Source organism: Pseudopodoces humilis, chromosome 3 (assembly GCF_049639895.1).
Source record: "Pseudopodoces humilis isolate 2021_Gansu_Grassland_sample_001 chromosome 3, ASM4963989v1, whole genome shotgun sequence".
Lineage (NCBI taxonomy): Eukaryota > Metazoa > Chordata > Aves > Passeriformes > Paridae > Pseudopodoces > Pseudopodoces humilis.
The window spans coordinates 12,056,889-12,083,550 of NC_142202.1; the positions used below are offsets into that span (position 1 = coordinate 12,056,889).

Here is a 26,662-nt window from a genome sequence, read left to right on the forward strand (position 1 = left end):
AAGGAGTTCAGGTGAGTCAGGCAGCTCAGTCACACAAGCTCAGCAGGACTTGCCCAGGTACTGCAAACATTTTGAAATCCACATGCAGGTAGTGGTTTCCGAAAAGCCATTTTTGTCCATTGGGCCTATGAGAAGATGAGAACAGGAAATAGAGATTGATAATTCAGGCCTAAATGTAAACAGCAATTACATTTACAGTGTAAATGTAATTTACAAGGAAGGTTAAATTGAGTGTCTTCAACTGTGCCTTGATAAGCCCAGGTACTCAGGCTGAAAAGTAATTCCAGGCATGGCTGAATCAGCAGAAGGATCCACTGTTCTTATTCCAAGTCACTCCAGCTGAGCAACTTCTTGATCTTTATCAGTAAAGGTACCTGCCTGCAGTGCTGGGGCTGCTGTGAGTCATGGGCTGACAAGCACCAAGCCTGGGTGGTTCTGGAGGAAAGGAGGTGACGGGGTGGGCACATGTCAAAATCCCACCTGCTGTGGGGAGAGCAGGGGCAGGCCAGGCCTCAGCTCCATGTGCTCTTGGGCAAGGTGTGGCTTTCTGCTGGCCCCTCTGGATGTCCTTCCCTCCCCTTCCATTAAGGTGCCAAGAGAATTAAACAATGGCAACAGTACCATTCCAGGTGTAAAAAAAATCTGCTAAATGTCTTTTCCCCAAAAAGAATTCTTTTATTTCAGCTTTGCTTCACAAGAACAGTCCTCTTTCTTCCTACAACAGCCAGCTTGGCTTTGTGTGTCAGAAGGGCATCATGTGCCCCGGGGACACTGGACCTGCCCTGGGGGCAGCCTTTGGAGCCCCATTGGAGCCAACCTGCTCCATGGTGCACTTGGAACACTGACTGCACTTCTTGCACTGGCTCTTTTGGGGTCTGTTACTGCTTTGGGGGCAGGCCTGGGTATCTGCTGTCTGCACAGGAGCTCACAGCAAAGGAAAGAATTGTTGCAAAAACAAAAAACTGCAAAACCAGAGGAACTGCATCACTTTCCGGCACCTGCAGCTGCGGGGCCCTTCCTCTCTGTGGCTCCTGGGGGTGAGAGCCACCCTGCCTCGCTCAACAGCTCCCTCCAGCCTGTGGGTTGGGTGGGGGTTTTGTGCAATCCTAATACAGTGCAGGCATTCCCTCACTTCTGGGGAGCTTCAATCCTATAGGTCAGGCATGCTGGGCTGGGGCAAGTGACAGTGCTGACAGGCTGAGGTCACCAGTGGGCCTTGATTCATGCATTCCTCTACATGTGCCACAAAGTCCAGGATGATAAACCACAGGCTAATCCTGGCTGTGGGGCAGAGGTCTGCTTCCTGAGTTTGTCCCTCTAGGATGGGGAGAGCAGTCCTATCTGCCACCTGTGCTGGGACAGGGAGTGGGGGGACACACACGAGGGTGGGGGCAGGGGTGGCTCTCAGCTCCCCATTTTCTTGGTTCTTTTTCTTACCTGGTCCCAGCTGAGTCACACACAGTCCTCCCCCACCTTCATCATGGCCCCAAAAGCCACAGTGCTGAGGGAGGGACAGGATGTCCCAGTCCTGTGGAGTCTCTGGTGTGCAGTACAGGGGTTGGTCACACACTGGCCTTCCCCAGGAACAAAATGGAAGCAGGTCTGCCCTTCATCCTCCATCCTGGCCTTGGCTCTTTGCACACACTGGAGGGACCAAGGGGCCTTTTCCTCCCCTCTCTCAAACCCTGCTGATGTCAGCACTGGGCTCAGCAGCTTTATTGTAGGGAGAAAGGCACCAAGCTGTCACATGGCCTCTGCTATTTCCTAAGAAACCAGCTTGAAAACATAAAGGGGAAAAAAAAAAAGGAATAATAAAAGAACAAATGAAAAAAAGAAAAAAGGGGGGAAAAGAAAAAAGGCAAAGCAACAAGAAGGGAGAGCAGAGGGCTGGAGAGCCTGACAGTAACCAAGGGCCACCACAGAGCACCCACAGGGACAGATTACAGGGGAGCACTAAGGTTTAAAGCAAGCAGGAGGAATGGTCCCTGTCCCACCAGGCCCCTACTGCCATGGAAAAATATCAGTCTCTGCCAAACCCCACACAGGCAGCCCAGCCCTGGACCATCAGTGGGAAAACACAGTGGGAAGGATTTGTGTCTGTCCTTTGCTTGTAATGGATCAAAAACGGGGGATGGCTTCGGTGACACACCCAGCAAAGGGGGGAATAAAGAATACGCTCCTGGCCAAAGCAGAGTCCTTTAGTGACACCAAAGTGCTACCTGGCTTGCAAACTTAAAAAACCCAACACAAACAAACTTCTAAGAAAAATAAAGCAAGGACAAGCTCTCTTCACTGCGTCATTTTAATTGCATCAACACCCAGAAATACACATGCCAAGAGCCACCCATCCAAGAGAGCATCCTTCCATGGTGGGTCTTACTTTCACACTCCTTTCACTCAAAAATAAAAAGAAAAAAAGAAGAAAATAAAAGAAAAAAAGGAAAAAATATATAATTATAATTGCACTGGTTGATGTACATAGTCTTCCCTTTTCACACGTTGGTGGGTTCTGCTGGAACAGGAGGGTGAAGCCCCAGCGCGTGCCCGGTGTGGCCACAGCAGCTCCCCAGGAAACCGAAGAGTTGTACAAAACAGTAAGAAGATTTTTCTTACAAACTGCAGTGTTTATTGGTTGGTTTTTTTGGTTGGATTTTTTTTTTTTTTTGTATGTTTTCTTGTAAGTTTCAAAACTAGGTTTTGGGTCACTAATGGCTTGTATCTTTTATCTACAGTAAATTTAGCATAAATTTTTATCTTTAGGAATGTGTAAGGCATTTTGGTAAGTTAACTGTAAGGTCCAGGGTGAAGACTTGTCAAACTGAAGTCCCTTCCTTTGAACTGTCCTCTTTCCCCTGGAGAACAAAAAAAGAAGTGTGTTACTCTGCTGGGCCTCACCCTTATTCTCATGGCAGCTCAAGGCCCAAAGCATTTCACAGATGGGCCATGTCCTGCCTGTGGGGCAGGGAGGACCTTGACCACCATCTCATGTGGTCTCAGGATTTCCCAAAAGCCACCCAAATGGTTTCTGGCCTGTGGACCACTGTGCCTGCACTACTGAACTGCCTGCTGCACACTGCCCCAGGGCCTCCACCAGCATCAAGGGGAGGGACATGGCCACCACCAGTACCGTTTCCTGAAGCTGTTCTTTCAACTTCTTCACCATTTCTCTCTCTTTGGCCAGTTGGTCCTGGGTAACCTTCAGTAGCTCCTGCAGTTTGGTTGCTGCCTGGCCCAGGTCCTTTGTTAATTTTTTTTCTTTTTCAAGTCTTTCCTACATAGCAGTCAAAAGAAGGCACGTGCCTGAGCCTCCCTTTGCCACCTGGTGACCTTCACCCCTTCACAACACCTCAGGCCCCCTCAGGACTGCATCAAGCTGTCTCAATGACCACAGGCCAGGGGAACACCCAGTTCCCCCCTCAACAGGGACAACAGGCACCCCCCAAAGCTCTCTCTGGCTCCCTGGAGATGCCCTGGGCTAGGTCTGGATGGTTTCCCAATGCATGAAAAGCCCAGCCTGTGAGTGTTTGCTCAGGACATGACACTGATCTCATCCTGCAGGGATGCAGTGGCTGTGGCCCTGCTGTCCTTTAGCCACAGCAGAGCTCTCAGCCCTCTCCTGCAGGATAACCATGGGCCTCGCTCCCCAATCCTCAGAAATGATAAATCATACTCGTAGTCCTGCTCAGACCTGACTTTCACTGTTGTGGCACAGCCAACTCACCTTGAGGTGCTGGGTCTCCTCCTTGTCTGAAGCTGCTGCATGTTCAGCTAGTCTCAGCTTTTCCAGCTCTGCCTGCAAGCTGCGTGCTAAGCTCTGGGCCTGGAAAGGGACACTCAGTAAGGGCAGAAGCCAACGGTGCCGGCATCTCCCACACATCCTGCTCCAGCCATCCCCGAATGCCGGCTGGGTGTGTCCTGCTGAAGAGCTGGGTGGTACTGACACACAAAGCATTGCTTGTGCTGATCCAGCTTCCACCAGGGAGATGGCATTTCCTGCTTGGAGCAGCGGGAAACCCAGCTAAAGCCCATAACCCTCAAAGGAAAAAGCTGGCACAAGACATGGGGGGACTGGGAGAGCTGAATTTGAGGGGCCAGTGATGCCACATGGCTTTAGCACAGCTGCTGTAAGAAGTCCTTCAGACGCAGGAGGGAACGTCTCACAGTGATGTCTGAGGTGTGGACAGTGATGGGGAAAAGCCTTCAGATTAATTCTTCAAATTATTTCTTGGGCTTCATTAGCAGCCAAGAACCCAGGAAGGCTTTGCAAACCCTGGTATCCTCCTCCCCCACACCCACCTCCTCCAGCTCCCGTGCCAGCTTTTGCCGCAGCATTTGCTCCTTCTCTGCCAGCGTTTCGTTCTGCTCCAGCTGGGTTTTCAACTGTGTTGAGAAGAGGGGAAAACACCCAGAAATAAAATTTTAAAAAGACTCAAGAAATGAGCTAGCAGGGACATCACCAAAACACCTGGGCTGGACAGAAGAAATAAGAACAGAAGCTTTCCCCATGGCACCAAAGGGCAGTAGGTACCATCATCCCTCCCCTCTTGGGGATTCCTGATGGGGAGCCTGGGGCCTGGCTTAGCACTGCCCAATTTTGCTTGCTCCTCAGCACCAGCTGGGATGTGGGATGAGAGGCATCCCATAGAGAAAGATGTGTCTGGCAGGCCCCCATGACTGGGAGAAGGTTCCACAGTTAACAGGATTAAAGGAGAAAGAGCCCTGCCACTGGTGAGAGGTGTCAGCCTGGAAGGGAACAGCTGCTGCTAATGCCCTCAGCCCAGCTCCAGCAAGATTTATGAAGCCTCTGTAATCCTCATCCTCCCAGGCTGGGAAGGGATCCGGGCACAGCTCTGTCAGGGTGTAGTCCCCTTCCTCTGAGGAGACTCTGACCCCACAGGGCAGTGTCACACAGCAGTGCTGGCCCAAGGGCTCGCTGCATGTCCTGCCTGCATCCCCCAAAGCTTGCCAGCCTGATGCCAGGACAGAGGGCTCCCAAGGGGAACAGCCTGGTGAAAGCCACCTGCTTTGTTCCCTAAGGGAACAGGACATGTGGTTAATGGGGGGTGCTGGGCTGGCTCCCCCCAGCACAGGATGGGACACAACACAGCTGTGGCAGCCCTGAGCAGGGTCGTGTGTAGTTCTCCATGCAGTGAAAGATGGTGACACAGGACATGGGACATGGTTAAGGGTCAGAGCATCCCCAGGAGTGGTCTCAGCAGCCTAACCTCGAGGGGTGCAGGCTCACTTGGCTCAGCCTCTAACCCCACTACTTCCTCCTGTACGTGGCTCTTTGCCTCACTCAGCTGCTGCCTGACCTGAGGGATGAGCAGCAAGCCTGGCTCAGTGACACATCCCTTTGCCACAGCCTTCACATGACCCCCAGGAGCCTACAGATAAAGCCTGACACTTTTTGGCTTGCACACGAGCTGGAACGCTTGGAAAGCCAGCTCAGTTTCTGCCAGAGCAGGACAGTGGTATCTAACCTGGGCAGCTGGAGGTTCAGCAGCTCCCACGGGTGCAGAGCAAATACTCCTACCTCATCTGCTCAGAGATGGAGGGAGGGAGAGAGGGAGACCCAAACACCCCAGGGATGATGTTGTGGTGACAAGTGTCCACTGATGGGGCAGCTGTTTTTCCTGCTACACACCAGCTTGAGAAGCCTTGCTGCTCTCCCTTCCTTCCCAGCCCCATCACAGGAGGAAAGACAGGCAAACAAAAATCTCCTCCTGGGTCCCAGCAATCTCCTCTGAACGTGTGGTCCCCTGCAGCACCAGGTCTGCCCATGCAATGGCTGTGCCTTCCTGCCCTCCCTCAGCCCACAGGAAGGGTGTTGGCCCCACAGCTGCTCTGCAAACCAGCCCCAAGGACCCAGCAGGGCAAGTCCCAGGGTCCCTCCTTACCAGGGCCAGCTCCTTGCTCTGCTTCTGCGTTTCAGTCTTTGCTGCCTCCAGCTGCTCCTGGGACTCTGACAAGAGCTGCCTCAACTGCCAACGAGGAAAAGAAAGGGAAAAAAAACAAAAAAAAACCTCCTTTTATGCACTTGGCTTTGGAACTCTTTGGCCCAAAGCAGATTTTTTATGATGCAATGTCTTCCCAATGAGGTCAGGGTGTCATCACATGCTGACCTGCCTGCTGATGACTGCTCAAGCAGAGCCAGCCATGGGACAGGTCTGTCTCACCTGAGCCACAGAAACCACACAGGCCACCCAGGACCAGGGCACAGCACTTCCATAGAGATCTCCCTGACCCATCACCTTGCCCATGACTCTTGGCTTTAGGAGTCTACAACCCAGACTGGAGCAACCATCTCCATCTGTTTTCTCCTCCTTTGCAAAGCTGCAGATCCCTGGGGCACTTCCCAGATGCCCAGGGCACTACTCAAATCCTCAAAACGTGCATGGGTGCAGAGTCAGGGTTAGAAGAAGGCAGCAGCCTCCACACTTACAGCTCCAACTTCTTTTGTGTAGTTCTGGCGCTCGGAGCTGGCTGTCTCCAAGTGATTTTCCAGTTGTGTTTCCAGAAGAGAGGTGTATTCCTTTAGCTGCATTAAAAGAGAAGAAAGCAGGAGGGGCTTGATTGAGGTCAAACACATCCAAAACATCCTATGGTTAAAGTCTGCCCTCCCCAAGGCAAGTCAGGAGATGGGGCCTGACTCAACCCAAGCACAGCGTGCGCTTCTCTGGCGCCTGTGCAGAGACCTCCCCTCCCCACAAAACCTCACCTGATCTGTGCTCTGCAGATCTGCTTTCAACTTCTCCACCATGCCTTCCAGGGATTTCAGCTGCAGGTGTGACTGAAGCAGAAAGTATCAGAAAAGGACATTGAGCACCTTTAGCTCAATCAAAAACTTACTGTTGTTTGACTCCCACCTTTCCCACTTTATCCTGTAGCCATCAGGAAGAGGTCTGACACCCAAGGGGAGCTCCACAGAGGAGCTCGCCTTCCCAGGGAGGACAGGTCTAACACACACAGGCCACAAATGGTGGAGCAAGGCAACAGTTCTTGCCTGCAGCGTTTCAGGTGGCTGCAGTCAAGTTTCAACACTCAAGAAACCAGCACCAGACTCAGCACAAGCTTCCTGCTGAAAGCACTTTTTGGTTTGGAAGCAGCAATTTTCCAGTGAGGTGGCAGGGACTTCATTACTGAGAGAGGCCAAGCTGCCAGAAAAAGCACTTAAACCCAGGCTGGTTTTTGAAAAGGACTCTGCAGATGCTTAGGTTTTTGGAAAGGAGGGATTCACCTCCTCTCCACCAAGAGGCAGAATTGCTCTGGGAGCTGCCCTAGGCACCAGACATTCTTCCCATCACGAACACCACCAGTGGCCACGTCACGCTGTGCAATCCTACACCAGCCCTCAGCAGTGCTGGTGCTGCAGGAGCCAACAGTGGGCTGAGAAATCAAACATCTCTTGTACAACAGCTTCCTCCACCTCCCTGCAGTCCCAGTTAACTCCAAAACCCCATGTGACGGATGGGGAGCAGCCAGACCATGGAAAATAGTTCAATTTCAGTTCTGCATTCAAGAGGACTGATTCTACATGAGGTGGGCTTTTTGTCAGCTGGCTTGGTGACAGAAGGGGTAGATTTGGGGAGAAAAGAAAGTTCCTGTGTCTCAGTGTTCACAGCTGGCAGGAACACTAAGGGCCACCAAACAATTTATAGCAAACAGATCCCCTTCTCCTGGAAGTCTCCAGGAGCACCAAACCCAGGTGTGTCACCAACACGCACCTTTTGGAGCTCCTCTTCAGAGGCTGTCAGCTTTGCCTTCCACACCTGCTCCTCTTCCTCCACGCTCTTCTGCAGGTTTCGCAGCATCCCTTCCTGTGGGCAAAGCCTCAGCTGAGCCCAAACCTCCTCCAGCCCCACACAGCTGAGCACTGTAAGGGCTGGAAGCTTTGGCATACTCAAAGCCTCTCCAAGGATTTGGGCCAGACCACAGGTGACACAATTAGAAACAGGTGGGGGGCTGGGGGCTCCTAATCCCTATTCTGGCTCAACCAACCCAGTCATCAGAGCCTTGCTGTGTCTCATCCCATCACCACCAGCAAGGTTTCCAACACATTTAGGCTGAAGAAGAGCTCTAGAAATTCACCTTTATCCTGTTCCTCTGTCTCACTGACAAATACTCTACCACAGGGCAGTGCCTCAACACACCAAGGGATGCCCACCCTGAGCTCATGGGCAGCCTGGGCTGACAGGAGACCTCTCCAGAGGGATTTCCAGTGGGAAGACAATACAGTGCAAAGGGCAGGAGCTTACTGTCTCTGCGAGGATCGTTCTGTACTGCTCACATTCTGCTTGTAAAGTGCTTTGTGCTTCCTCTGCCTCTTTTAATTTAAGAGCTGAATCCTAAAAGGAGAGGTAAGGGAAGGAGAGAGAGATAAGAAGAAGAAACATGTGACCCTCCAGCACACCCTCACCCTCCACTTTCCAGCCTTCACTTACTGGTGGCTCTGTTGTGATCATCTGCTGCTTTAACACACCCACAGTCTTCTCCTTAAACTCCTGTAGCCACGTGTCATAGTCCTGAGTTTGGAAAAAAGAGAACAAGGAAGAAGGAGGATGCTTAGACATCTCTGCTTCACATGTGGAGGAGGCTGTGGGGGGGGTCTGAGGAAGCCTGTCCCACCTGCTCCGAGGACAAGGTGACTCCGGGGAGGGCAGAGAGCAGCGTCTGCTTGGTTCGTGTCTGGAGCGCGTCCAGCTGCTGGGCCAGCTCTTCCTGAAAGAGGGACAAACTGCAATGGATGGAGGCCTTGGGCACCTGCTGGCCAGCCTGACAACACTGGTCCTGCTTTTCTGTGCCTACAGGGCTGGGGAAACCAGCCAACACAGCAAACTGCTGGTGCTCAGAACCACAAAAACATCACTTCCAGTTCAACTATCTCCCTGGTTCCCCAACCATGACCAGTACCAGCACTGCCCTCAAGAAAAATTTTGGAGAAGCTTGCGGAAGATTTGGGCCAGCACTGTTCCTAAGCAGGCAGGCAGCCCAGGGCAGGCCTCCCTGGTGGTCTGGGGAAGCTGAATGTTTCCCTTCCAACACCAGGGAAATGCCAGGCTCACCTTTGCTTTTGTAGCAGCAAGCAGTTTCTCCTCACACGCCTTCTCCACTGTGGTCAGTGCTTCCATTGCCTTCCAGTTCTTTTTCCGAAGGTCCTGTGGAGACCACACAGAGAAGGCAATAAGCCACACGCCATGCCAAGGGCCACCAAGCTGCTTGCTGGCACTGCAGGGGATTTCAAAGCCTCTGCTCAGGGAACTGAGTTTGGTCAGGAGTGTTCCATCTCATGCCCACACTCATTCCTTTCTCTGTATCTTTCCAGTGGCTCCACACACCCCCATTGCTCTGGCAGTGCCCTGGATGGGGCAGGAGCTCCAGAAGTATGCTCAGGATGCCTGCAGAGGACACAGGCCAAGAGCAGGGATGCAAGGTGGCCTCCACACAAGTGACACAACATTCCAGTAGGGGGATGAGGAGCAGGAAGGTGTGAAGGAGCCTTCTCAGAGATTGCCTTGGCCCTACCAGTGTAGGATCTCTCTGGCTTAGCAGGTCCTAAACCTTCTGAGAGAACAAGGGACAGACATGTCACCTCAGGCAGCCCACCAGCTCCAGCTGCACAGCCTGCCAGGGGTATTCCTGCTCTCTGGCAGATGAGGCAATGCCCCCAGGGCTGGAAGAGCCTCTGACCACACCCTGGAGCCATCAGTAGGTGACCACGAACTCACTTACGTCGTTTTTCACCTGCTGTTGCTCCACTGCCTCCCGAAGCTGTGTGGCTTCCCTTTCCAAGGCTGAGAGCTGGTTTGTCTTCTCCTGGAGTCTGGAAGGGCAGGATGCAGGAGTGAGCCTGAGCAGTCACCTCCCTCACGGGCAGCAAGCTCCCGAGACGGAGACCACAGCCCTTCCTATCCTGGTCTGCTCTGGGATCTACACACAGCAGGAGGAAGAGGGAGCAGGACTAAAAACCACAGCCATGGCAATATTGGAGTGGGATCTGGTTTTTCTACCCTCTTACCAGCAATAAAAAGCAATCAAGTAACTGGCTGGCTGTACACACACAAAAAGAGGAAGAAGCAACCTGACACAAAGGCCAGGAATTCTGGCTTGCACAGCTGGGACTGCTCATTAGGCTGAGAGAGCCCACAGCTCTGTATTTTGGAAGTATCATCCCACTATCTTGAGCAACCCTAAATCAGGGCTGCCAAATAGCAGAAAGCTGCAGGTTCCCTCCCCACCCTCAGATCCCCCTGAAGGGACCCTCTGTTTGAGCAAACCAAGGTTCAGGTCCTTGAGAAGAACTACACAAGTCTCTTGGGGTCTCAGGACAACTCAACAGCTGTTTTCCTTTAGAGGGATGCTGGATGCAACAGAGGGTTGCTGGCAATGAGGGCATCTGAGAAATCTTCCCCCTCCATGCAGAGTCTGGGCCTTCTTGGAGGTGCCCAGCACACAGACAAGGAACAACAGGCAGGACTCATGACAAGGGAACGCCAGTTAAAAGCCAGGAAACCTTTCTGTGCTAGAAGGTGGGGGAAGAGGTTATCACACACTGGAACAGGGACCCAGAGTGGTGGTGAATCTCCATCCCTGGAGATACCTGGAAACATCTTAAAAAACTTCCTCTGGTTGGCCCAGCCTTGAGCAGGGACTTGGACCAGAGACATCCCAGACCCAGCACCAGCACAAGCAGAACCTCCTGTTCTGCAGGAGTGGTCAGACTCCATGTGCCTGCTAGCAGTTCAGTTTTACTTCAGAATGGACTGTCTGATATACGGGGTCAGAAACAAAGCAAATTAGCATTTTAAACAGCACTGCTGGCCAGGATTGACCTTCACTTCCCAGCTGGGCAGCCCCAAGCCTGCCTGGAAGGCAGGAAGCCCTCAGCCACAGGCTCAGGGATCAAGGAAGCCTGGGACACATGGACAGAAAGCTGGAGATGCCACTGCAAGATGTGCACCTGGACCCACCTTGACTGCAACTGCTTCATTTCTGCTTCATTGGCTGCCTGGAAGAGAGTAAGCACTTTGATTACCTACCCCAGGCATGTGATATGGGTCAGCCCTTTCTGTGGCATCCCAGAGCAAAGATAACTCAGGGACTGTGTACACAGGGTCACCCACTCCCCTCCTCCCACCCCAATTAAACCAGCACACAACCTGCAGGTCTCTGTCTTTTTCTGCCTCCCGCATCTGGCCTGCCTCCAGCAGGGCTTCGATGGACTTGATCCTCTCCAGGAGCTTTGTATTCTCCGAGCTGGCATCCTGCAGTTTCCCTTTCACACTGTCCAACTCCAGCAGCTTACTTTTAACCTCTGCCTCGGAGCTCAGCAGCTTGCCTTGCAGTTCTGTTGGAGGGAAGGGTGACAAACACTTCAGTGCAGGTGCAAACAAACCTGGAGACTCCCCATCCTGCTCTGTCCACACAGGATCTTAGCCAAAGAAGCCTTGGCCATGGATGCATTGAGGAGGCAAAGGGCAGGCAGGGATGCAGGACAGCACAGGAGAGAGGCATTGGAGTAACATCCTGGGACAGAACCACGGACCAGCCCCTGCCTTGCTCACACCAACACCAGGCAGCCTAACTCATCCCTGGATCTACTTGTCCTGCCCCAGCTGGCTCCTCCAAGCTCTTAAAATCTGCAGTCTGCCCTACAGCCCTCCCCATGCTGATCCCAGTTCCTCACCAGCAATGCTCTGCTGCTGCCCTTTGGTCTTCTCTGCATCTGCCAACAGGCTCTTGTAGCTGCTTTGGGTTTTGCGGAGCTCGTCGCTGACCTCATCCAGCCTCTTCTGCAGCATCACCTCTGCCTCCCGTTGGTAAGCCTGCATGGCAGGAAGAGAAGGTTTCCTGCAGCGTGACAGACACCCCAGCCAGTTTGAAGCAAAGCCTCACGTGCCACATAATCTTATTTTTAAGATGTGTTTTGGTGGACTGAAGTCATCCTCCCACCAGGCTCCCCCTGAGCACAAAGCATCCTGCCTTGTGCTCACATTTTATCCTGTGCCAGCCCTCACACTGGGAAGCAGACAATACCCAAATGTCTCGGTCCTGGGCCAATTCCATGGCCAACTTCCCCTCTGGAGAGCTCTGAGAAACCTCTTAGAGCCCTGGTTCAAACCACCCCAGCCCAGCAGGAAGAGGTGCTGGCACGAGGCTTTGCAGAACAGAGACACCCAAACACGTTTCCACAAGTGGAGGAATTTTCTGTGCCGTTTCAGCCAGGGAATACTTTTTATTTTCCACCACAGAAAGCAGCAAGGAACAGGCCTGGCCAGGGCAGGCGTTTTGAGGGGGAAGGCAAAGGAGGAGGAGGAGGAGTTGCAGCTTTACAGGTACAAGTCGTATCCTTGAAGAGGGAGAAAAATTGTTTTGCATGGCTGGGACAGGAAACAGTAAACCAGCAGGCCTATCTCTGTCCAAGGGATGCTTTCAGCACCACCAGGAAAGCAGGTCTGCTCTGGTTTTTGAGGATTTGACTCAATATCCTCAGCTCAGGGCTCCAGGTGTTACTGTGGAACATATTCTCCCTAACACCTTAAGCACATCCCTGACTTTAGAGTATTCCAGCTATTGTGATTTATTTAATTAGCATTAAGGTGTGCAGCAAGTTAACAGCCTTGGAGTTCTCCCAAAAGTATGTCTAGGAGCTCCTGCTTTGAGCCAGGGAAGCAAGCTCCTGCCCTCACACCAGCTGTGTGCTCACATCACCCTCCTTGCTCCTCACCTGTAATAGCAGCAGGAGCCAAATGCAGCCCACCCAAAAGAGAGACACATCCTCAAGCACACAAAAAATTCAGAGCAAGGATATGGAAGGCCCCTTGCTCTAGGCGCTCCTCTACAGAACTATTTTGGCACGTGCAGATAAAGTTCTCCTCCACCACAGTCCCTTCTTGAAGAGGCCAGAGAACACAGCAGATTCCTGAAGGACATCCCTCACTTTGTCTGCTACACCAGGATTAATGCTCCCAGCACAGAGCTTAGCAACATCCCAGAAGGATCCCAGCAGGAGCACTGTCAGCATCCCAAGAAGATGTTCCTGTCTGTGTGAATACAGCCTGCCTGCCAGTAACAGACCTCTGGGTGCTCAGAGCCTCTGCTTGGGAGGTGTCCTTTCAACACCCCTAAAAACCCCAAACCCAGCCACTCCCTACTGGCAACCAAAAAAGCCACAAGCTCCACCTCCTGCACCAGGGAGAGAGAGCAACAAGCTTAAAACCATCTGAGTTTGAGAGAGAGAGTGAGAGCACCTGCAGAGGAATGGCTTCAACCAGGGCATCCTGCTCCCTGGGCTCTGATGGTGATGCTACACAAGGGGCACAAGGGAATGTGACATGCTAATGGAGGGGAGAGCAATTAGGAAGCCTGCCAGGCAGCTTCCTTCCCAGCCAGGGACATTCATCTCCCTCCTAGCCCTTCCCATGGCCAAGTGCATGGATCCCCTGCCATTTAGCCACCCATCTCTGCAAGGGGAGAGGCTTTGCCGGTGCCTGCCTGACCTGCAGCTGCTCGATTCGCTTCTCCAAAGCCGCTGCTTTGATCTCCCAGCTCTTCCTCTGCTGCTCCTCTTGCTGCAGCACCTCTGACTTCTCAGACAGCTCTTTCATCAGCTTGTTGCACTCCTGCCTCAACTTGGCCAGCTCAGCATTTTGCCTGCAGCAACAGAAGCAAGGTTACTTCAGCCCACAGAACAGCCAAACCTCTCTGGTGTTGGTTGGGGGGAAACACATCCTCCTGTGGGCCTGATACAGGACTTGAAATGGTGAACTTTGTTTGCCTGTTTCTAGGACACTCCTGGTCCTTCAGGGAGGGGATGGAAAGAGCCAACAAAACACTTTGAAAAAGTCCTGTTTCAGTCACAGGAGACATTCCTTTCTTATGAAGTAGAGAACACATGGCTCTGTGCTCCCAGACACAAGAGGAAGCACTACAACAGCTGGAGTCCACTCTGTAATTATTTGCCTGCTGTTAATCACCAGTCATTTCAGACTGTCTATAAAAAGGAGTGTGAAATTCTTCCACCTAGCTCCTATTTGTTCTGCACACACTGGGCTGGGCTCTGTTCTCTGCAGCATCACTCCCATCAAAAAGCCAGCTGCATGTCTTCTCAAGTTTGAAACTATGAGCTCCCCTAGGGGGGGGAAAAACACCACAGTGCCTTCTGATCCCCTCTCCCTCCTCCACTGCCTGTTGGTTCTGGCATCAGCACAGGTGACCCCAAAGGAGAGAGGGATTCCCTGCCCTTTCACTTGGGAAGAACATCCTTGTTTCTCCTGGTGCACCCCCAGAAGCCATTTGGCAAGCTCTTTCTCCCCCACTCCTTCCTCTTCCTCCAGCTATTTGGGGTGTCTGTAGAAGTACCTTTGGGAAAGGGGGTGGCCAAGCCAAGGTCTGCCAGAGGGCAGCCCCAGGCTCTGCCCCTCCTCCCAGCCTTACTTGCTTTCCATCTGGCTGGTAGCCTGGTTGAGGGCATCCCTCAGGATGGAGTTCTCCTGCTGCAGGCGAGCCAGCTGCGTGTTGGGACCGTTCTCCAGCTGTTCCTGCAGAGTTCGGATCTAGAGGAGCCCAAGAGGGGTTAATGCCACCACCAGCCCTTTTGCTACCCCTGTCTAAGCCCAGGATGAGCAGGAGTGTCTGGGGAGTGTCTGCTGATGCTGACAGCTCTCAGGGGTGTGACATCCCAGGAAGATGCTCCAACGTGGCTCTTCTCCAAAGAGGTTTGGAAGGAACTTAGAGGGGTTGGGGAGGTATTTGGGGAGTTTAGGGGGCAGCAAGTGGGTCTTAGAAGGGTGTAGGGGACCTGAAGGGGTTTGGGAGGGAATTTGGGGGAGTTTAAGAGGTATTTAGGGGGGGTCTTAAAGGGGTTTGGGGGGGAACTTGGGCACCCAGGAGCACCGCAGGATCTCCGAGGCTCTCGCCCCCTCCCGCAGCTCAGCCTTCTCCAGAAGGTCACACATCTGCCACCAGCAGCCAGCTGGCAGAGGAAGGAGGCAGGTGCAGAGCACAACCTGGGGCTCACCTTGCCCTGGAGCTGCTGGGTCTCGCTGACATGGTCCTGGTAGCTGGCCTGCATCCGTGCCTGCACCGCCACAATCTCCCGCTCGCGGGCCAGCAGCTGCTCCTTCAGCTTGCCCTCCATGGCCACCGCCTTGGCCCGCTCAGCTGACAGCTCCTGCCAGGAAAGGAGGCCCCCAGTTAGTCCTCAGAGCACGTTTCCCCATTTTAAGAGGATGTGGCCTCCTAGCCCAGCAGACTACAAAGTTTAGCCCTTTCATTGCTGCCCCCACGCCCAGGTACATTCAGCACTTACATTTCCTCCTGCATTTTGTTTTGGGCTCTGTGGCCACTGGATGCCACTGTTGTTCCATGCTGGGCCAGCTAAGAGAAAGGAGTAAGACAGCCTGGAATTTTATTTTCCTCTCCCAGGATAAATAACATCACACAACGTTTGGGGAAAAGCAGAAAAAATTAAGCAGATGGACTTGACAGCCTCAAGTTCAGCATGGCGGGGATCTGTTCCACCTCCAACACCCAAAAAGAGGTGGAGGCAGGGGGCTGAGTCAGGGAAGGGCACTGTAAATAGGATCAGGTTCCTTCCTTATAAAGGCACCATCTCAGCCCAGTGGAGCTGAAATGAGGAAGGATTTGCTTTTCTTCCTGAAGAAGCTGCAGTCTCTTACAGAAAGGGTTTTCCCCTGCTTTTCCCATGGCTGTCAATGGGCACTAGCCTGTGGTTCTTTAGGCTGGCACCTCCCCAAACTGGAGCAGGCCCAAGTGAGGAGGGTAGAGGGGGATCTCCTCCCCCTTTTGGGAAGAAAACAGCCAACAGGTGAAGGGGTCCCAAGAGCCCCAACAGGGGGCTGAGATGTGGGGAGCAGGAGGCACATGGAGAGCCACCATGAGCAGAGGCCACACCGGGGGTGCCAGGAGGGCCACACAGGGCTTACCTTGCTCAGCTCCCGCAGTTTGTTCCTGGCAGCAGCTGCATCCTCCTGCTCGGCAGAGAGCTGTTTCTCCTTCTCCTCCAGCTGGCGTTTCAGGACAGCAACCGGGTCACCCTTCTGTGTGGCCTGCCAGCATGGGGTGGCACATCACGGGGGACCCTCAGGCCCATCCCCTCCACCCCACACACACGACATCCTGCCCTCTGCTCCAGGGGAAAATTCAGCTCCGTTCTCCAAGATACCCTCAGGGCCAGCCTGCCTGAAGATGGGGTGCCTTCCCTCCCCTTGCACTTCCTGAGGCTCAGCAGAGCCCTGGCAGAGCCCTACCGTGTGCCAGGTGTCCTGGATGATCCCAGCTTTCTCCGTCAGGATCTCGATGAGCTGCTGGGCCTCCCCCTCACTGAACACCATGCTGCTGACTGTGGACACCAGTGTCTTGTAGGGCAGGTACAGGGCCCCATCCGAATCCGTAGGTGCTAGGGAGGACAGAGCAGGGATTGGGACTTCTGGGGACAGCAGCAGAAATACTGTATCATCTCAGCTGGCTCCAACCCCACAGCTGCCATCCCAAACCATCATCCACCCAGATTTCCAGAGCCACAGCTGGTACCTCTCTGAATGAGAACAGCAGGAAAAGTGCTGGAGATGACACCACACACGTGCTCCTTGGGTCAGCTGCCAGCTCCGCCTGGCTCAACAACCGGTCCCAGCACCTGCCATCACACTCTATCAAAGTGAGGGATTCTCAGCAGGAGCTGGGACAGCTTTGCCAGTGCCAGGGGGCTCAGACATTTTGTGCATCAGAAGCGGGACCACACCAAAATACAACCTTGCTGAAGGACGTCACCCCATGTGGCAGTGCCGGTGACAGCAAGATCATCTTCCACCTTTCACCGGCCAAAGTTGTTCCAGCTCTTTGCTAAGGGAGCAACATGACTCCAACCCTTCCCCTGCTAACCTGGAAAAGCCAGGGAGCACCAGGGACCATGATGCTGTTGCAGGACCTCAGTGCACGTGGTCACGATACACAGAGGGTGGCAGGCAGTGGTTTAGGGGTTCCTGCATGTATCTATGGCCCAGTGGGCTCATTTTCCTAGAAAATTACAGAAGGAAAAGCAGTTTGGAGTCCAGTAGCTCCAGAGCCCCTGAAGTCATTAACATCAGAGTCTCTTGAATACTTTGAAAATACTTTGAAAGCTTTGGATGCCCCAAGCAGCAAGGTTCAAAGGAGGAGGAGGAGGAGGAGGTGCTGCAGGTCCTGGAGCAGAGATTCTCCTCTAGAGAATGGACCCCATGCTGGAACAGGTTCCTTCAGAACAGGTTCCTCCCAAAGAACTGCAGCCCATGGAAGGCCCCACAGTGGAGCAGGGGAAAGGTGTGAGGAGGAAAGAGCTGCAGAGAGTGGTTGTAACAAACTGACCACAGTCCCCATCCTCCAGCACCACTCAGGAATGGGGGGTAGAGGAGTCAGGAGGGAAGGAGTGAAGCTGAGCCTGGGAATAAGGGCAGGGAGGAAGGCGTTGTTTCAATTTCTAAAAAAATCTCTGTTTCTCATCTATTTTAATGGGGAATAAATTAGTTTTCCCCAGGTGGAGTCTGTTTGGCCAGTGACAGTAACTGCTAAGTGATCTCTGGTAGATCCATTTGGGATGGCAGTGCCAAGCCCTGGCAGCAGCCGAGTCTGTGTCCGCAGCCACGGCCCTTCCCAGCAGCACAGCCAGGGCAGCTCCACCCCCGTGTGCAGCCAGGGCCCGAGGCTTGGCTCACCCTGGACTCATGCTGGCAACTGCAGGGCTGCAGGACAGCGCATGGCATCATCCCCTGGCTCAGTCCTGCGGAGTGCAGGGACACACCAAGCGGAATTCCGCCCTTCTCCAGGTGGAGTTGCGGGAGAAAAACACCCCGAGCCATTCCTGTCAGTTTTGCCATCTGTTTCAGTGCTGTGGACATGTTCTTGAACACTTTGAACACCCATTTCTATCTGCCACAGAATAATTTGCTCCTTTGCATTTGAGGAGGAGAGACCACAGCTGCTCAAAACACACTGGTCAAACTGCAGATGGCTTCAGGGCACAAATCCTACCAAGAGATTTCCCTGGCAAAATCCCACAGGAGCAGCTAAGACATCACTCTTTGCTTTCAGGACATGCAGGACTGGCCCATCATACCCAAAGGAATTTAAGTTTGGAGCACCCAAAAACCTCCCAACCTAACAAATGCTAAAAGTTCATCTCCCAGCCACATTCCCTCAGCTGTTACAGCTTGGATTTAGGGCCATGCTTTTCACACGGGTGCACACAACAAACCAGCCACCTCCACTTTCCTCAACACCACCCCTGCAATGCCCTCCAGGAGCAGCTTCTCCAATCGTTCCAAACCCCATCCCCGTGTGGAGATGGCCTCCAGTAAAATCCTTCCCTCAGAAGGGCAGATTCAAGGAGTTTAACCCATCCTTGAAACCCAGCAGCTGCAAACGCCCTGCTGAGTGGCAGGCCCTCTTCCAAATCGTGGGTGTGGAAACTGCCAGGCTGCACAGCAGGTCTGGATGTGCTGCAGAAGGGCAGCAAGAAGGGTTGTCTTTTAGTTTGGTGGGTTGGGGATTTTTTAGGTAAAGAAAGAAAGAAATGCACATCACATGACATCTTTGAGAACACCTGAGAGATTTCTCCCACGTGTCCACATGGGAACCCTCCCACAGGTCTGAAAGCACTCACAATTTTTAGTGCCTGTAATTATCACTTAACCAAAAATAAATCCCAAACTGCTCCCACTGGTACAATGAGAGGCAAGAATCCAGCCAGAAAGCTGATTTTCCCCTCCCTACATCTTTTAATACTCTGCAGAGTTCAGGACCACCTGACCTCTTCTGCCTCTTGAGTCAATCAAGCGAGGCACGACTGATGATGGGCAAGTTTTCCCTTCAGTGTGAGAGACCCAAAATCACTTCCCTCTAATTACTCTGTGATCAATCACCTGCAGTATAAAACTCCATCAAACCTTTCTGCTTGAAGAATCCTTTGTCACCTCCACCAAAGGAGGAGGAAAGGCTAGAAGTGACCCAGCTCCATGCAGAAGTGTGGGAGAGCTCCTCTGCACTTTCAACAGTCAGGGTTCTATGGGGAAAACACCTCATCCTGGCTTCCCACCCAGATGTGCAGCTCCCTGTCCCTCCCTCTCCCAGGACAGGGACATGCACCACTCATTCATTCCCATGTGCAGATCCCACAACACAACAGCAAATCCCAGAGGAACCTGCAACTCTCCAACGCCCGTGTGCTGGACCAAAGGGATATAGGCAGAGGAATTTGGCCTTACCTGGCTCGCTCTTCTTCTTGGATGCAGCCTTTTTCTTGGCAGGCCCATCATGCTTCTGATCCTCCTGGGCTGGAAGAGCCTCGGTTTTCTTGAGGGTGACAGAGCTGATGACCGGAGCACTTTGCTGAGTGCCAACTGGGGGCACTGCCACAACAGGAACCTCCTTAGGGGCCACCTCCCGCACGGGAGAACTTTTGGGGACGCTGACCGGGGGTGGAGCCAACACCGGGCTAGGAGCAGGCTCCACCTTTGCCACCTTCTTCTCCTTCTTCCTCTTCTCCTTAGGTGATGGAACAGGTTTCTCCTTTTCCTGGGGGACAACTGCCACTGCTGCAATTGGAGTCTCAACTGTCACAGGCTCAGGCACCACAGCGGGCTCAGGAACCACCTCCTTGGGAGGGTCCGTCACTTCCTGAGTAAGCTGCTGCTCTGGGATCTTCCCATTCGGTTTCTCTTCCTTTTTCTTCGCTTTTCCTTTTTTCTCAACTGGTTTCTCCTTCTTCTTTTTCTCTAATTTCTGCTGCTGGGCCTTCTCAAGCTCCTTGCGCTGCTTGGCCAAGGCTTCCTCGTAAGACGTCTCCTTCATGGAGAAGGTGGACACCAGGAAGATGCCGATGGCTGAGATCACCATGAAGCCTCCGAAGACCATAACACCCAGCGTCTGAGGGTCGTACACATCCATCCTGCCTCACTCCTCTGTGCCTGCAAGACACCAGGGCAACAGTTAGGGTAGGGGCAGGAGGGGAGGAAAGAAATGCAATGGCTTTTCTGAGCAGTATCTTCATGTGGGCATCTGTGCCTTCCCATGGCACCATGCACTGGGAAGAGGAACATTCCACATTCACAGGGCTCAGGCTGACCTGCCTGCACACCCACAAATTTGAGCTCCTCTGCTACAATGCCCATGCACAGCGGTCCAGTTGTACCTCAGTGACTCAATTTCATCTCCAGAAGAACCAAAGAGAAGGAATTTATAAACAGGGATGCAATCAAGAGACAGCCACAAGCTTCATTCTATGTCCAGTGGGGTGGTTCTGTATGACCCTAAGCCATACCTGCAGCAGTAAGACAGCCCACTTCCAGACTGCTGGGAGCAGGTTGGCCAAAATCTGGGCTTTCCCTGGAGCACCTGGCTTTTTCACTGCACCCAGATGCATATCCATGTGTCATCTTTGGAATAAAATATCCCCCTGGGAGGAGAAAGCTTTGCAGCAGCCCTTCCCTCTTCCCTTTGCCAGCTGTACACTGCTGAGCACTTGCCTGCTCTGAGGTCTGGCAAACAGGGTTCAGCCACACCTGGGGAGAGATGCTATCTCCACTCCTCTTAATGGCTATTTGAACCCATCCTGGTTTCAAAGCCAATTTCTGCTGGCCCATCCACCAGGGCATCACTTCCACGTGGCTCTGAGGTGGCTGACAATCCCCCAGAGCTGCTGGTGTCAGGCAGTAAATCTGGGAAGGGACACTTTCCAGGAGTTGCCATGGCTGTGGTTCCTCATCACTGTTAATCAGAACAGAACAAGCAAAATGCAGAAAGTCCTCAGCTACCAGGAGTTCTCATCCCCCACACTTAACTGTTGACATTATCAAACTTCCTCTTTAAGGGGTTGTGGGTTGAGGAGGGAGGGGCTGGAAGGGGAGGAGGCAAAAATAAGAATAAAACTAAGGATATCAGCACCTTTTTCAAACCTCAGTGCTTGCAGGGAGACACCTCAGAGGCCCTTCCTTTGTAAGAGCTGGAGCAGCAAACTTCAGTCTGCAGCACAAAGCTGCTCAAGGTGGGGACAGTACAGTGAAAACTCATCTCCAGCACCCAAGCAGGGGGTGCAGAGCTGGGAGGAGCTGCAAATCTCCCACTGGAGATACTCAATCTGCCTGGGAAGGGATGTTCCGAGCAGCAGCCCAGCTCTCCCTGCCCACCTCTCCAGGCACCCCAGGTAAAGCAGCAGAGAGAGAAGCTGGCAGGCAGGAGGGCTCTCCATGCCAGCTGGAACCAGCCAGCCCTGCCAGGGCCAATTTTCTACCCCAGGGCACGGCTGGAGATCCCAGCTGATACTACAGGCATCACTTACTACTATTTCACATCTACCCTGGCCATTTCGCACTTAAATGCCCTCATCCCACTCTATCCCAGCACATCTGGTGCCAAGTCATTGCCTCCTGACTAGGGAGCATTGCTTTGGGATGGTCCCAACCAGGACAGACAGATAATTCCTAACCCACAGGGTGAAAAGGACTGGAATTCCTCTCCCTGTCAGTAAATAAAAAGTAGGGGTGGAGAACACATACCCACTTTCTTGTGCTGGGTTTAAGGCTACACCAAAGCACCCAGGAGCTGTTTTAGGGCCAGAACAAAGTGACCTACATGCCTCACCCAGCAACCCCAACATATTTCTAGAAATAAGACCTTCTTGACCTCACAGCACCACAGTTTCAAATCTAGATAAAAATCTGCTGCTCCAGCTTGGGGCAAGGACATCCCCAAGTGCTGACAAATGCACTCCAACACCAGCTGGTACTGCCACCCTCAAAAGCAGCTCAATGAAGCCCACAGGGGATGGGAATGGGGGAAGAAATTCCAATCTCCACTCCGGAGGATGGATGAGAGGACAGAGACAGGGGTGGTGAGCTGGGTGAGATGGCAGTGCTGGATGTGGCATCACAGCACCAGAGCTGTGTGCCTACCCCACACCTCACCCCACAGGACTGTCCCCCTAGAAGCCCCTCCAGAGCCCCCATACCCTTCTCTCCCTCACAGAGAGCCTCACCCAGCCCCACGGGCTGCAATAAAAGCTGCCTGTACCTTGCCTCCTGCTCTAAAGCCAGGGTGAGATAAGGATGTAAATGAGCACTAAAGTCCTTCCTAGCAAAACAAAAGCAATATAGGAACAAAGCAGCTGAGAGCACTGAGGAGCTGTGGACCTGCAGAAGAGCCATGGCAGCTGCCAGAGCTCCTCCTGAAAGCAGCCGAGATGCTCAGAGAGGCCATCCAAGCTCCCACTGCTCAACCAGGGGAGCCCCACGCTGCTCCCAAGGACAGATGTGCCTGCAGAAAATCCACAGGCAGGAGTGAGAGGAGCCAGCCAGGAAGCAATCGCTGCCAGCAGAGCTCTCATGGCAAACCTTGGTCCTGTCCCAAGGCTCATGCCCCGCAGCCCCGGTGCTGACTCCGAGGAGCGAGTTCTACCTGTAGGGTTCCTCCTGTGGTCGGGACTTGGCACGACCAGCCCAACAACTTGTTCAGGGAAGAGCCCATCTCTCCAGTGCTGCAGACAGCCACACACACTTAAACCAAGCCAGGCTGGCCTTGCCATTTGGGGGATAAGGAAAAGTCTTCCTACAGAAACTTCCTGTACAGAGATGCCAGAAGCATTTGTGCCACGGTGTTAGCACCCAGGAGAGAAGCTCTGCTTTGACATTTCCTGACTTTGCCACCTTTGCCCTTCCAAGGGCTGGAAGTTTTCTCTGGATTTGCACAGCAAGACACCATCCCCCTCACAAGCACATGTGCCCTTTGGCAGGAAAGCCCTCCATGCTTCCCACCTGGAAAATATCTTAGCGAGGACATGGCAGAACAGGGCACCAAAGGTAGTCTCACACTGACAGCCACGCTTTGCAGAGGCCCAAAAACTTCAGGATCCTCCCTTCTGTAGCTTCTGGTGCTCCACGGGACGTCACTCCTACGATGGCATTTTTCCATTGGCTTGGGAGAGGGTTGTGTGCCCAAGAGGTGGGTGGACACCAGCAGTTATCAGAATCCATGCTCAAAAAACTGAGTTCATATCCAACACTGAGCACACTGACTTCCATGAAGTTTCTGGAGCATCCTCCACTCCTCTCCCAGCCAAAACAGCAGGAATCATCTAATACCTCCATACACTAAGTCCTTCCCCAAAACAGCTTGTCCAAATAAAGCTTTTCCCCACCTTCAGAACAGGAATAAGATGGACAACTGGTATTTCACTTGGCCTTCTCACATAAAGGAGCTGGCTGAAATGGTGTGCTCTGACTCTTCCACTCCTGAGGCTTTTTCTTGTTATCCATCAAGCTTCCCAAAAGCCCAGATAACAGCCCAAGAGACCTGAACTCCCTCACCTCCCTGCATATGCAGCCACCCCTGTCTGACCTGAGCAAAAGTCCAACTCACCCTAAGGAAGCAGAACCAGAAAAGCACTCAGCCTTGCTGGTTTTTCAGCACTAAACAATTTCCAGGATGAACCAACCCACAGACACGTGACATGACAGCACCAGGGCCATGCTCTGTGTCTTGTGGTCGCATTTGTCACTGACAGCTGTGTCAAAAACCAGGCTGGAACCGTGCCACCTGCTCAGCCTGTCCTCCCTTCTGTGACCATACATGAAATCCATGGGAATTCAGCCTCTTCAAGACCCAGCCCTCCACCAACCCTGGTTTAAATCACCCAGGCCACACAACAGGCAGGCAGGGGCAATGGAAGAGTCAGGTTGTGCAGTAACTACAGAAACCTTATTTCTTTCCACAGCCAAAGGAAAATATGTTATTTCCTCCTGGTGTCAACTGGTGCTGCAGACAGGAAAAGATGCTCTTTGCAAGCAGGACACTGTCCCCCCTGCAATCCAAGGCTTCCACTTTGCCATGGCGTGAAGGTGGCATCTCAGTTTACAGCAATGCAGGAGGGGTGAGGAGGGGTCAGAGGGCAGAGAGAGAACTGGGTTCACACAGGTGGGCTCTGCATAACCCACAGCAATGCCTGCCTGTGATGCACCTGCAGCATCCCTTCCTCTACATATCCCAGCAGCTTAAAAAAAGGAGGGAATGGGCATGGACGAGGGAACTGGGAGGCCTGATCCTGTGAACAGCACAGCAGCCCAGCAGCAGGAGAAAGCAACAGCACTGCCAGCAGATAAAAACAAACACCAGATACTTCTCCTGGAGTTTTTCTCTCCGCCCTGTTGCAATAGAGAGAGACAAAAATTAAAAACAAACGAGAAAAGCCTGCACGCCTTGAGCAGATCCTGCCCACATTGCCAGCAGCCTCTGTTTAAATACATTTTCTGTGTAAGTGGCTGTGCATTTCCAGCCTCCCAGCAGCATGTCCTACTCTACGCAGCAACTCCAGATCAGCCCATCATTAACTGTTATAGCTCGACTTAATTGAACGTGTCTTAGTGCTCCATTAGCTCTGGCAGCAGCAGCCAGCTGGCTTGTGCTTGCCAGCAGCGCTGCCAGCTCCCTTCCTGAGCCCAGGAGTGAGAAAACAAGCAGAAAATACATGTGTATATAGGAGAAGAGTGTAACAGCACCACAGCACAGCTGCAGCCTGACTAAACTCTGCAGTGGCTATTAAAAATCTTCTCTCCCCTCCCTGGTCCCAAGAGGCACTTGGATGCCGGTCCTCATCAGCTCCTCCCTGGGGCTCACATCCCAGGTAGCCCCGACTCCTTCCAGTTATTTCCCGCTGGTGCGGGGCTTCGACGAAGGTGAGAGCAGGCATTCCAAGCGCGGACACTCCTGCATCCCGCTGAGCCACGTGTGCAGCACACGCTCTTCCGCTGGACCGCTTCCCTGGCAGGGCGAGGAGCGGGGCAGAGCCGCGGCAAGGCTGCTGCTGTCCCGGCTGGAGAGACCCGCGCTGGGCGGGGGCGTCTCCGCTCCTGGGCTCGATGCCTCTGTCTGAAATCTCCGCGCTGCCGGGGGGCTCCGGGCGCCAGCAGAGTTTTGTCGGGGGGGTTAGTTAAGGGATAAAAGGGGACAAGGGACAGCGGCCCGAGCGCCGGGGCCGTCTGTAAGCGCGGTTAATCAGATTAGTAATTGTCATCCGGCCGGCGCTGGGGCAGGACGGCGGCGCTGGGGGCCGGGGGCAGCGCGGGGCCCGGACCTCGCCCTGCCCGCACACGCCGCCATTCCGCGCTCAGGGCCATTCATCCGCCCGGCCCCCGCCGCCCGGAGCCGACCCCGGGCCGCCACCGCCGCCGCTGCCCGCGGGGCTCGGCTCCGCGCCCGGCGCTCCCAGCCCGCTCCCGTAGGGCCGAGGGCCGGGGGCAGCGCCGGCCGGGGCGCGCCGCTCGCCGCGCGGGGGGATCGCGGAAGAGCTGCCCGGGGAGGGGGCCGGGGGAAGGAAGGAAGGAAGGAAGGAAGGGCCGCCGCCGCCCCTACCCACCCGTGCCGGGTCGCGGTCCCTCCTCGCCGCCGCGGCCGTGTGGAGTCGTGGCACTTTCCGCCGCTGTCTCGCCGGGCTCGGCCGCCGCGTCCCGCCCCGCCCCGTGGCGTACCGCCCGCCGCCCCCCGCCGCGCCGCGGCGCCCACCCGGCGCCGCGGCCGGGCCGGGCCGGGCGGGGCGGCGGCCGGGCCCTCCCCGCGGGGGAACCGGCTGTCCCCCCGCTGTCCCCCCGCTGTCCCCCCGAGTGCCGCCGCAGCGCCCGGGGCAGCCCCGAGGAGCTCTGCCCCCGGGCCGGGGATCGCTGTGTGCCGGCCGTGGCTGCCCGCCGGCCTCGCCCGGGGTATCAGCGTCGGGCCTGGGGCAGCGCGGCGAGAGGGTGGGTGAGGGGTCCCTCCGTGCTGGGGACTCTCCTCAAGGGCTGGGTGTGAGCACCAGGGAGCAGATCCGAAAGATGCCGAGCCCCTGCGGGAGCCTTTTCTCAGGGTTTGCAAACGTTGCGTGGTTGAACAGCGCTGGACTGGTCCATCACCCAGCAGCTTGCGGGTCCCGGGACAGGGAGAAACCCGTGGCCACGATGGCCAGTGCCACGCAGGACGGTGGCTATCCTCTTGGCACACGCCTTCTGTGTGTCTTCTGGCCTGGTTGTGACCTCCCATGGCAAGATTTATCAGTCGAGTGCCTGTTCACACCAGAGGGAGTTTTCTATCTGGAAGTGGGTCAGAAGTGACTCCCTTCGTGTCAGAGCCACCTGCTAGGCTGAACCATTGGACAAGAGCCAGAGCATCTTCAGGAGGTGCTGCACCTTGCCAGCCTGTAACAAAAACATGAGAACCACCACAGCCCCATCTCCCCAGGAACATGTGTCCAAAACCAACCAACACCCCGACACCCAACCAGGTGGGAGTGTGAGGGCTGGCAAAAAGGGCTGGTCTGACAGCAGAGGTTTGCTGCCTACTCTGTAACACACAGGTGGCATTGGCTTCAGTTTTTATCCCAAAACAGACAAAATGTTTGGTCTTGCATGGGAATATGTCTCCCATGCCTCCACACCTTCAGCCAAGCTCAGAGTCATCTCTTTCCCTACCCTGCATTCTCCTCAGCCACACTGTGGTGCACAACCAAGCTCCTGCCTGGCTGTGGAGTAAGAAAGGCATCTATTAAAAAGTGTCTGTGAGGGAGTGATAATTCACCATCACAACACAGGCTGCTGGCACCTTCCAGCCTCCTGGCTTGGCACATCAACTTCGTTGTATTTCAGTGGCC

The 26,662-nt window shown here is 54.0% G+C and overlaps 1 protein-coding gene across 3 annotated transcripts; it reads right to left on the reverse strand.

Annotated features, from left to right (window-relative positions):
* Window positions 1–2,283: 2,283 nt before the first annotated feature.
* RRBP1 (ribosome binding protein 1) lies at window positions 2,284–25,509 on the reverse strand. 3 transcript variants are annotated; one of them, XM_088053242.1, is made up of 24 exons: window positions 25,400–25,509; window positions 19,260–19,961; window positions 16,272–16,420; window positions 15,948–16,070; window positions 15,020–15,172; window positions 14,437–14,555; window positions 13,500–13,653; window positions 11,687–11,825; window positions 11,160–11,347; window positions 10,971–11,008; window positions 9,733–9,823; window positions 9,066–9,158; window positions 8,629–8,721; window positions 8,445–8,525; window positions 8,259–8,348; window positions 7,728–7,820; window positions 6,722–6,793; window positions 6,446–6,541; window positions 5,901–5,984; window positions 5,226–5,315; window positions 4,297–4,380; window positions 3,722–3,820; window positions 3,128–3,271; window positions 2,284–2,852 (listed from the first exon to the last, which is right to left on the reverse strand). In XM_088053242.1, the coding sequence occupies exons 2-24, from the start codon at window positions 19,939–19,941 to the stop codon at window positions 2,814–2,816; spliced, it is 2,994 nt and encodes a 997-aa protein (XP_087909368.1). In that variant the 5' UTR covers window positions 19,942–19,961; window positions 25,400–25,509; the 3' UTR covers window positions 2,284–2,813. The 3 variants fall into 3 exon arrangements, with proteins under 3 accessions (XP_087909368.1, XP_014108446.2, XP_014108447.2); XM_014252971.2 differs by lacking the exon at window positions 5,226–5,315; XM_014252972.2 differs by lacking the exons at window positions 3,128–3,271; window positions 5,226–5,315.
* Between the last annotated feature and the right edge of the window lie 1,153 nt (window positions 25,510–26,662).